The 11,564-nt window shown below is 52.9% G+C and overlaps 1 protein-coding gene across 3 annotated transcripts in view; it reads right to left on the bottom strand.

The window, feature by feature from the left end:
- Celsr1 (cadherin EGF LAG seven-pass G-type receptor 1) overlaps positions 1 to 11,564 on the bottom strand; it is a 138,608-nt gene that overhangs the window by 53,473 nt on the left and 73,571 nt on the right. For all 3 annotated transcript variants that reach the window (XM_028878152.2, XM_028878154.2, XM_028878153.2), the window contains exons 3-5: positions 8,407 to 8,629; positions 5,164 to 5,279; positions 4,239 to 4,327 (exon numbers count right to left, since the gene is read on the bottom strand). In XM_028878152.2, coding sequence (XP_028733985.1) covers positions 4,239 to 4,327; positions 5,164 to 5,279; positions 8,407 to 8,629 — 428 coding nt within the window. The remainder of the gene's footprint in view (positions 1 to 4,238; positions 4,328 to 5,163; positions 5,280 to 8,406; positions 8,630 to 11,564) is intronic.

The following is an 11,564-nucleotide window of genomic DNA, read 5'->3' as shown; positions in this document are numbered from 1 at the left end:
ACTTCCTGCCCACATCCTGAGCACATACCTCCACAGAAGAGACCACACTGCCCTATGTATTCAAGTTGGACACACAAACCTCACTAGCACATCCACACTTCCCCAATGGGCTGGGGGTTGTCTCAGAATTGAGGTGGGAACAGCCAAATCCATATGACACCCCTGATTTGCCAACCAAGGCAGTGAGGAGGGTCCCACTAAATGGCTCCTCATGTGGAGAACAGATGGAGTCCTGAGTGATGTGTGTTATTTGACATGGGCATGGCCATATCAAGGACCCCAATGCCTCACTCAGTCCATGGGAGTGGCAAAGCCTTCCCTGGGTGAGGCTCAGAGGGACAGAAAAGTCCCTCTGGTCCAACTGGGAATATTAACAGTGTGTATAGAAACCATTGACCATGGCTTCCTCCTCAGGGATGACTGGAGCCTGGGACTGCTTCCCTGAAGAGACCCTCTATCTCTATTAGCTAAACCTGCTTTCTTGTGCAGCTGTATGCCATAAACTTGCCTTGATTCAGATGGCTGAGATATACATGCTGGACTGGGTGGTGAGGCATGTCTTTAATCTCAGAACTTGGGAGGCAGAGACAGGTAGATTTCTGTGAGTTCCAGGCCAGCCTGGTTTACATAGCAAGTTCCAGGACAGCTAGAACAATGTAATAGAGAGACCCTGTCTCAAAAAAAACAAAACTAACACACACACACACACACACACACACACGCACGCACGCACGCACGCACGCACGCACGCACGCATGCACGCACACGCACACTGGAGTTCTAGGTCACAGCTGATGCTCTCCATCAGAGCCAGCACAGCCTACCTGATCTCAGCTTTTCTGAACATGTGTCTATATGTCAGCCCCAGTAGGGTCAATCCCTGAGACATCCAAAAGGATGAAGCTCGTATGCCTGCATTCCCAGCCTCCACTGGGGCTCCCTGAGCAAAACAAGGTATAGCCATAATCCTTCACGAAGCAAAAGAGTTGCTCAAGAGGACCAAGCGTCCAGTGGCTGCAGGCAGGTGTCCTCGCCGCCAAACAGCGCCCTCTTTTGGAAGCAGCCAGATGCTACTTTGAGCTGGAAAATGGGTAGCATGCCTCTCCCAATCCCACAAGCACCCCTGGGTGCTGAAAGGTGACTTAAAAAGGAAACCCAGCGTTGAACCCTGAGTTTCAAGTGCAAAGAAATGATTTCAAATGCTCTGTGCTGAAGTCAGCCATCATAGGCTGGAAGTGGAAATGCTTGACTGTTTTTTACAAAAGCCTCAGGAAAAGAGTCTACAGTGGGTCCCCAACCACAAATCCCCATCCAGCCAAACCTCCCTAGTGCTTCCGGAGAAAGGCTGGGGGAAGATGCTGAGCAATGCCTGCCTGGGAGAAGACCTCGCTAGAACCACTGATGATGACGATGATGACTACAGCATGATACAGAGACCCAACAGAGTGACTTGCTTTGACAGGTCACTTTCAGAGTCTCCTTTGTTCCTTATAGACTGGAGTACTTGTGACCTCAGGCTGCTGCCCCCAATCAGTCTATACATTATTCCCAGCCTGACAGGTCTTCCTAGGCCCCCACAGATCCAAAGCATGTCTGTCCCTGCACCTGGACTGGCAAAAGCAGCCACCTCAGAGGCAGAATCATATAGAAACATCAGGGCCATCCACAGACACGTACTGTAATCTCTGCTAATATTCCCTGCTGTGTGGCCTGCTCAACCCACACACGGAGGCTTAAGGATATAGGGGAGACTGCTTGGTTTCCTCCCTAAAATACCCTCTGGCAAGAGAAGGAAACAACCCAGCAAAGACCTAATCCTGTGCTCAGGGCTCTGTTTGTTCACATTGGGAGGTGGAGGGAGCTGTTGAAAGGACCCAGCCCTGGAAAGGGAAGCATAGATTCCAGTAATCCACCTCTACCTGCTGATCCTGTGGCATGGGGGCCATCTTTCCTCTGGGCTATTTGGGGTAGCCTTCTGTAATGCTGCACTTCTCTGAGCTGGCTCACAGGACAGAGAATTTACAATGGGGCTGAGAGGTCAATGCTGGGTGCTGATCTGGTGCCCAATCAACCACAGCAGACAGATGGAGAGGCTTCTAATGGGGAAATCAAGGCTGGTGCAGCCTCCCACACCCACCCCTCCCTCAGCAGCAAGCTTGCAGTCTGGAGGTATCTCTGACATAAGAAATAAAGGACATACACACTGAGCTTCCCTGACACCTCAGGGCTTCCTATGGTTCATTCCCACAGGCCTATACATTCTGGAAGCACAAGCTACTGGGCGTGTCCACCCAGGGTATGAAGGTCTGGGAGGCAGGAAGAACATGTAAGAGAAGCCACAGGATCAAGGTGCAACAAGGTGACAGGGTGAATATTCCTGGATGTTCTTTCTGGGAGCAGAGGTCAGCAAGGCCATCACCCCTTTGCAGGATTACAAGGGCATCCCTTTGTGGGATTATCTGTCATTCTTTCTACTCAAAATCTTACGTCTTTAATCCCAGCACTACGGAGGCAGAGACAGGTGGATTTCTCTGAGTGTGAGGCCAGCCTGGTCTACAGAGTAAGTTCGAGGACAGCCAGGACAGTTATACTGAGAAACCTTGTCTTAAAAAACAAAACAAAAAACATGGGGCTGGGTGAATGGCTAGGTGGTTAAGAGTGCTGCTGTACTTCCAGACAACCCAAGTTCAGTTCCCAGCACCCACAGTGGGCAGCTCACAATTGCCTGTGAGCTCCAGTTCCAGGGGATCCAACACTGGTCTAGCATCCGAGGGTACCTGCATGCACATGCTGCATATACTCAGGCACACACACACATAGGTATAAAATAAATACATTTTCAAAGCCTTAAAAAAACAAACAAGCAGAAAGAAAGAAAGAAAGAGAAAGAAAGAAAGAGGAAGAAAGAAAGAAAGAAAGAAAGAGAAAGGAAAAAAGAGAAAGAAAGAAAGAAAGAAAGAGAGAGAAAGAAAGAAAGAGAGAGAGAAAAGAAAAAAACAATAAAAAGTATGTGAATATCAGGACCCAAGGAAGGGTGCATTTGGGGCACACAAAACCATAGACACTTTGTCCTCGAGCCAAGTGTGTTCCACTTCCTGCGAGCTCTGCTGCCTGTATCTGTCATCATCTGGCCAGCTATCCAGACAGTACAGACGGCACTCAAAGTGCCTGAGCATCTCAGGTGACCATGCCCTTCTCCACAGGGACACAGAAAAGCAGTCCCAAGCTCCAGAGGCTTCCAGTGTCTCAATCACGGGAGCTCAGCCCTCACCTGTGTGCCCAGAGGTCACGGACTATCCTTTAGCCACAACAAGGATGGACGGGGTGTAGGCTGCGCTTTCTCTGGGGTAAGAACAGGGTGGGAATCACTGATTTACAATGCAGAACACGGTGTGTGTGTGGGGCGCCATGGGAGAACATGGGGGTGGCACCCTCAAAGAAATAGCTGAGAACAATGAGGGATTAAGACATCACAGAAAGGAACACAAACCCAGTCCAACTGTGAGTTCTGGGAGGCAAGAAGAGAGGGGAGAGACCCACATCCTCCTGCTTCTCACGGAGCTACTGGGAGCCAGTCAGGGGATGTGCAAGCAGCATCCCTTATATGGATAATGACTGCCCCCAAAGTGCACAGGGCCAGCGCTTCATGATCAAATCAAAGTCTCTGAAATAGGACAGCGTGGACTGCCAAGACGCTTCTCTCTGGCAGCTGTGCCCTGTGAAACACCATGACCACCCCTGGGGATAGACCTGGGGAAGTCCAAACCCCAATCCAAGTACTGCTGACCAGCTTGGTGCTCCTCAAGGGCCCCAGGGAGTCTTTGGCCCCAGGCCCTGGTAACTCTTCCCTTTATCTCCATCAGCATTAAGGCTGCAGAGGTTATGCTCCATGAGAGACAGCTCCCACCTTCAGAGCTGGGAACGCACCTTTCAGTCACAGCTCAGGGCAGCTCCGCATCTGGGCTACGTCTGAGCAGCCTAGAACTGAAGGAAGCCACAGATAAACCAGTTCTCTGTGTCCCGTCTTCGTGTAGCCGAGTCCCTGCCTGTCCCCACGGCTCCAGCTCAAGGCTTGGCTACATTCACAGAACCCTCCATTGAGATCAGACCCTTCATTCCCTTCCAACAGTGCTTGATTTTACATCGCAGAGTACAAATACCATCTTCAGTGGAAACACCACCGGGCCACCGTGGCTGGCCTGAGTGGGAGGTGAAGAGGCACCGAGGTACCCGCCTACCTTGTTGTAGTACTGAACCAGCACTGAATGCCACCGCCCGTCACTCACACCTCCAGGGACCTGCGGTGTCACCGTGGTCGTGGTCTCACCTGCACAGCGAGAGGGAGATCCAGAGAGAAACAGGTTAGGGGGCCTCCAATCAGGCACCCGGGCTGCAGGGTAGGCATGCTGTCCAGAGAGACTGGCTGTGTGTCCTTTTCTTTAGCACAGCCACCACTGGAAGCCATCCCCGACCCACCCACTACATCGAGGGCCTCAACCTGAAAGGTGGCAAGATTCCCAAAAGGAAAAAAAAAAAAAGAGGAACCCTGAGTCCGAAAAGACTAGCCCCCACTCTCAAGTCCTCATATCTGTGCCTGCCTGGTCCTCACACGCTGGTATAAGTCATCACATTGATTTACAGGTGCATTGCACTTTATTTATTATTAGATTTATTTATTTGATTTTTATGTGTATGAGTGTTTTTCTTCCGTGTGTGTGTGTGTGTGTGTGTGTGTGTGTGTGTGTGTGTGTGTGTGTACTGTATATGTGCCAGGTGCACATGGAAGACAGAAGAGGGCACTGGATACCCTGGAACTGGAGTTATGAACAGTTGTGAGCTGCCCCATGGGTGCTGGGAACCGGACCCAGGTCCTCTGCAAGAACAGCAAGTGTTAACTGTTGAGCTATCTGCTGAGCTCTCCATCTCTCCACCCCCATCACTGAACTTCATTCTGATTTAGGAAATAGGCTTTGCCTGCTGTTAGCATTACAAGGAACACTGCAATCATGTCACCTTCCTGCACTCTGATTTCTTCTAGAGGCCAGATGCCTAGACACAGAATTCGGGTTGGAAGCGTGAGCAGCTGGGAGCTGCTGCGAGGACAATGACAAACTTAATCCATAAAGTGCCTGGGAGATACTCCGTGGCCGCAGGAGGCCCCACCTGCCGAGAACGTGAGCTGCAGCTGCTCCTCCACAATCTCCAGGGCGATGAAGTCATGCTTCTCGTTGAAGCGGCCATTGTAGAGCAGCAGGGCGTTCCTGTCTTGGGTGGCAAACCTGTGGGTGAGCGGCATTGTCACACAAGTGAAGGACCCCGGGGCCATGAAGATGGACAGGGGTGACACAGCCAGTTAAGGGAGTGAGCCCAGAGGGCCTTGGTTCAGGAGCGCATCTGCCCCAGCACTCCTGAGATGCTGGCGGCCCACCAAACCTGATTCATGCTCGGAGCCTTCGGGAGCACGGTGATGATGGCCTGCAGAGTGTGAGTGGACTCCAGGCGGGCTGGGCAAAAGGACTGCGTGGGTCAAGGTTGGTGGTGCAAATGTCAAGACCAGAGTTTAGATTCCCCCAGCACCCAGGCACCAAAGCCAGGCAGGTATGGTAGCCACCTGTAATCCCAGCACTCGGGAGGCAGAGATGGGGGATCCTCAGGGTCAGTGGGACTATCTGGAGATGGGGAGCATTGGGCTTAGCCAGAGACCCTGCTTCAAAGATACAGTGCAGAGTGATTGGAGAAGACACCCAATATCAACTTTCGGCCTCCGCGTGCACTCATATACGTGAACACACACACACATACACAGAAGAGAGAGAGACAGACAGACAGACAACATGTTTAAATAAGGATGACAAGCCAAGTGGCGGTGGTGCACACCTTTAATCCCAGCATTCGGGAAGCAGAGGCAGGCGGATCTCTGTGAGTTCAAGGCCAGCCTGGTCTACAGAGTGAAATCCAGGACAGGCACCAAAACTACACAGGGAAACCATATCTTGAAAGAAAAAAAAAAAGGATGACACACGGCCCATTTACCGACTAGAAGCATGTCTGGAGACAGAACACATGTAGTTCATCTTCTGCTATGGATCAGATGAGACCCCCAAGGTGCTCTCCCTTAGCACCAATGTCTCTGCGTGAACAGGTGCCATGTCCTAAGCCTCTTGTACCGATGGGACCATCAGATCCTGGACTCTGTTAACCCCTCTTACACGGCACCCTCCTGGCAAGCACCCTCGTCCACTGCTAAAGACGGAGAAATGGAGACGGCCTCCCTCCCCCCGCCCCGGGGGGGCTGAGGGGAGGGTGGGAACAATGCACGTAAAATGAGGAAAGACAGAAATAGAAACCAAGGCTTGAGGGGCCAGAGGAGAAGGAGCCAAGAACAAAGGGAATGAAAGGCAGCTGGGAGCGGGGCCCACTTGGGAGCCCCAGCGCTTGGCAAACAGAAACTAGAAAGAGGAGACGAGCCTTGACAGAAGCCACCTGAGACAAAGGCGACTCCGCCGGGCTGGGCAGTTCTCCACAGGAAGAGGGACCGCAGCCTCAGCCGCTTCCAGGATGTGTGCCCTAGGAAACTATGTGCCTGGAGGTCCACGGCCCTTCTGCGAGCATTCTGGGGGACCTTCTTGTCGTCTCTTTTTGTGACTTGGAGTTTCAAGGCAGTCATATGTAAAGGCCACCAAAAGTCACCACAGTGCACGTGACTGTGAGCTGCTGGCCATACCAAGGTGGGAGGCAGCCATGACTATACTCCAGAGTTATGTGACCCCAGCTGCTCACACCCATTATATGCTGTGATATATTCACCGGGGGACACGAGACTCCTCTGATGTGGAAGGGGGCTATTCATGGGAGTCCTCTGTTGCAGATACGATGTCACAGGGGATCCCACAGCAGGACCCTTGCTCTGCAGGCTTGTGTGGTAAGGGGTAGCCTTCCTAGATGGAGAGCAGAGTCTTGACACAAACAGGCAACCAGAACAATTATCCCAGCCTGGATATACAGGGCTGAGTGTGTACTGTGCATTGAGGCAGACACTGTTCATATTTTATCAGGCAAGTGGAGGGTAGGGGGGACAAGAGAAAGTCCCAGCTGCCACACACACACACACACACACACACACACACACATCACCCCACATCCTCAGACCTCCCCACCATGCACCAATGGGAGGGACCTGGGTAACCCACTGTACGAGAGATGAGTCACAAGGAGAAGTCACTTGTCGGTGGTCAGAAGGACATCACTGGAGGGATTCATCCTTGGGGCAGAACCCAGGGACAGGCTCCTGCTCAGCCCATCCTAAGAGGCCTGGTCCTCCGCAGGCAGCTCAGTGAAGACTGAGGCTGTGGAGCGACCCACAGGGGAGGACAGAGACTGCCACACTCCTGGCTGGTGAGCGTGGCTGCAGAGAGTGACCCAGCGGAAACCTCGCCCTAGTCAACTAACTTGAACTTAGCAGAAATCTTCAGTGGAAAGTCCAGATTGTCTTTGAGTTGAGCGACCGTCACAGGCTCATGCTGCCTAGAATCCAGTGAAGTTCATTTGGTACCCTGTGTGCATGTTTGTCCATGTGTGTGCAGGAGCATGTGTGCATGCGTGCAGAGGCCAGAGGCTGACATCGGGTGTCTTTGATCACTCTCCATACATTATATTTTGAGAAAGGGTCTCTTACTGAACCCAGAGCTCACTCATGCAGCTGGACGGGTGGGAGAGGAAGGCCCTGGAGTCCTCCTGCCTCTGCTTCCCTAGCTGTGGAATTACATGTATGGGCCACTGTGCCTGGCCTTCTACATGGGTGCCGGGGACTTGAACTTGGGTTCTCATGCTTGCATGGCAGCGACTTTAACAACTAAATCATCTCCCCAGTCCCAAATGATAGCTTCAAACATTTTAAAATAGCATCTCCATTCTTCTGGGGGAGAAGGTATGGACAGCAGATAATCAGCCGGTTACAGATCAGGACCAGGGTCGGGGAGTTGGGGTCTGAGCAGCAGCCTGCCTTGTGAGACACACACACACACACACACACACACACACACACACACACACACACACACACACACGGAGGTCTGATTCCTCGGCCTGCCCCACTGGCTCTTGAGAGGTCAGCAACGCCCACATGTTGGCTGATGGGCAGGACCTGAGTAGCCAGGTTAGTTTCCAGGCCTGGGATTTGGTCTGTCCCCTCTCAAAAGCACTGGCACTGATGCTCTGCTGTCACTGTGCAGAAATGACCTCCTCCCTCATCAACACGGCAACGGTCCTACCCTTGAGCAGCCGGCCCGGCAGCTAGCTAGCACCGAACAAGCCTCCTCAACCAACCATCCGGAGCCTAGAGAGTTGAGATGCGCAGACCCCGTGACACCTTCCCAAGGGATGCTCACGGGCACGGGCTGCACTTACGAAAGGGAGACGGTGAAGTGGAAGCGTTGCCGCAAGCCTCGGAAGGTGACAAAGGACTGGGGTGGGAAGCTCCTGGTGCTGACTTCGCAGTAGGGATGCTCGTACTCGCCGGGCGGGCACACACAGTGGAAGCCTCCGATGAGCAGGTTCACGCAGGTGCCCCCGTTTTTGCATACTCCGCTGGCACAGCGGCCTGAGCGGACGTTCACCTGGCAATGCTCCCCTGGAGAAGAAAGCAGAGGTCACACACAGGCTGTCCTGGTTGGCTTCCCTGCTTCCCCGCTCCCCCCCCCCCCCCAGTGGTAAACACTGACCAAAGGCAACTTGGGGAGGAAATGGTTTATCTCAGCTATTGTCCATCGTTAACGGAAGCCAGAGCAGGAACTCAAGGCAGGAACCCAGAGACAGGAGCTGAAGCAGAGGCCTCGGAGGAGTGATACTTGCTGGCTTGCTCTCCAGGGCTTGCTCAGTTTGCTTTCTTATACAACCCAGGGATCGTTCCACCCACAGTCAGCTGGGCCTCCCATGATCATCAATCATCAAGGGCATGCCCTTGACAGGCCAAGCTAATGGAGGCAGTTCCTCAATTACAGTCCTCGATTTCCAGGTGACTCTAGTTTGTTTCAGGTTGACATAAACTAACCAGCACAGAGGTTAAGGGAGAGCCAGCGGACTATGGATGTCCCCTGAGACACACAGTTGACAGCTGTTGGAGAGGGCTCAGGCTGGGGGGCTTAGATGCCACAGTGACACCTGGGCCTGGATCTTCGGCAGAGCTTCAGAAACACCCTGCTCTGGAGGTGACCCAAGGACGATGGGTTATAGGGCTAAACTATGCCCTGGGAGTTCTCCTCTGATGAATGTGTTGGGGCTGAGTCCCACCGAGTCCAGAGAACAAGTCCGCTGAGACAGAAGGCAGCTGGGATCGCTAATTCGCTACACACCTTTATAACCACACAGGCCATGGAAGGACCCTACATGCCTCGGGTACCAGGCCAGGCTGGGCTTAGGCAGGGAGGGTGTGTTTTCATCCACCTACTGGTTCTGCACTGGCTGAGAGGGGCCCAGAGAAACAGGGACAGAGAGAGGCTGCCAGTGTGCAGAAGTGAGTGAGGACCAGTTAGTTTGGTCATGTCAGGATCATCACAGTGGACACTTTATCTTCCAGCCACTTCTGGATCCCAGGGCCCTGCCTGTCATAGCTCGGGGCTTGGCTGCTCTGCAGGAAGTTTGGAGTTCACGTGCTTGCATGCACACCTGCACACGCACGCCATCATATACACCAGATGACACACTCAAACCATTATATCCTCACAAACATGTCTATGTGCATGTTTATAAACATGCCATTACATACATCCTTACCATCCATGGTCTCAGACTCAGTCTCAACCACACACACACACACACACACACACACACACACACACACACACCTGTAGCTGCACACTCTCCTCACAGACCATATATGTATGTACTCCCCCCCCACACACACGTCAGTCAGTGCTCACAGCTTTCTATGCATCCCTTGTGAGTACCCATCACTGATGTGCAGTTTCATCTTGAGATATCCCTCTTCCTTCGGACACTTGAAATTCTCTCCCTCGGGAGTGTTGCTTTCCTATATTCCAGGTTAGCCCATGAGCAGTCAAGCCCAGCACTTTCCTGTGAACAAAACTGCCCAGGAGACATTCTGGCTCTATACTTGCTAAACCATAGAGAAAAAGGGCCCTGCCATCACCCTGCCCACAGCAAGGGCCTGAGAGTAGCACATCTTGGAGGCTCCAGGCTTCAGGCTCCAGGGAATATCTAAACTTTCCCATCAGAAAAGAAAGCCAGCCTTGCCCTGTAAGACCCTGCTATCTCCAGTCCCGCCTGGCCGTGGGACTGCAACGTGGCAGCCCTGTCCTGCTACTTGAGCATGGGGTTCTCTTCCTCTCCTAGAGCCCAGGAATTCCTCTCTAAGACCCAGAAGAGGCCCCAGGGGTATCTAGTTCCCTGACACATAGTTTATCTTCTAAAGACCCTGAAAAATGAAAGAGTCCACCTTAAGTCCTACATGACTTCTCTTCAAGTGTCTGGCTGCATCTAGAAAGACCTGATTTCCCAGTGAGGCCACATTCTGAGTGTCTGTAAAGATAGGATGTGGGGAGCTGTCAGTCTACATCGTAGCTCTGTTTGTCTGAGAGCTGCTGTCTGTCCAGTGTGGCCTCTGCAACAGCAAGTCCACCCGAGACTGTGTGTGGGGAGGGGTGCTTCCCAGGCTGTGTTCCAGTGCTCAGGGGATGGTCCCCCTGACTTTTCCCCTCCCAAGCAGAAGGTGGTACATCTCGGCACCCACCCAGTTTCAGCCTGCAGCCACTCTCATTCTTCCCAACAAGCGTACCCCCCCCCCCCAGCACCAACCTCCTCCCGTCGTCTCCTGGCCTCCAGCTTAGACCTCCTCCCTCCAGCCTGCTTCTCTTTGGGTCCCCCCATCTAGGGTAGGAGTTCCACCATCTGCCCAGGGAGGTAGGCTTTGAGTCTTGGAGCCACCAACACCCCTCACCTCCCTCAACACTCCTCTACCGTTCTCACCTCCTGGGCTCTCATCCCATGGCCCTAACCTTCACCTACACCCAAGCACCCCCAACATGCAGCTTTTACCAGTTCCACTGACTGACAGAGCCACTTGCTCTGCCTGTGACACCAGTTTCCCACAGTGCTGGTCTCTGATCAGACTGGTCCCACTGGTTTAGTACCCCACTACTCCACAAAGATGTCACCCCACCATGCCCCTGGCCCTCAAGCACAGACCCAGCTCATCTGCCCCACATTCTTGGGGCGAATGTAGCCACGCTGCTCCTCCACCCAGGATCCCAGGACCCAGTGCATGACTACAGGAGTCTTGCAGCTGTCCAGCACTGATGACGAAACCCAATGATGGCTGATCTGAGGCTCCTTTCCCTCAGTTTCTGGAGGCCACACTGTGTCCCTTCCCCAAGCCTGTCCCTGACTGTGGCTCGCCCCATAGGAAGCTTCACTATTTTCTGGACAAGTCCAGGACTTCAGATCTCTCCCAGTTCCATTTACAGCACCAGTATGTGAGTCCTGCATCCTTAATTCTCTCACAGAGCCACTGAAAGAGACCTGCTTCACTTCGGTCTTTTCTAAGATTG

Source organism: Peromyscus leucopus, chromosome 20 (genome assembly GCF_004664715.2).
Source record: "Peromyscus leucopus breed LL Stock chromosome 20, UCI_PerLeu_2.1, whole genome shotgun sequence".
NCBI classification, from domain to species: domain Eukaryota; kingdom Metazoa; phylum Chordata; class Mammalia; order Rodentia; family Cricetidae; genus Peromyscus; species Peromyscus leucopus.
Note: the sequence above shows the minus strand (reverse complement) of the source record. Positions and strands in the feature narration are given on the sequence as shown.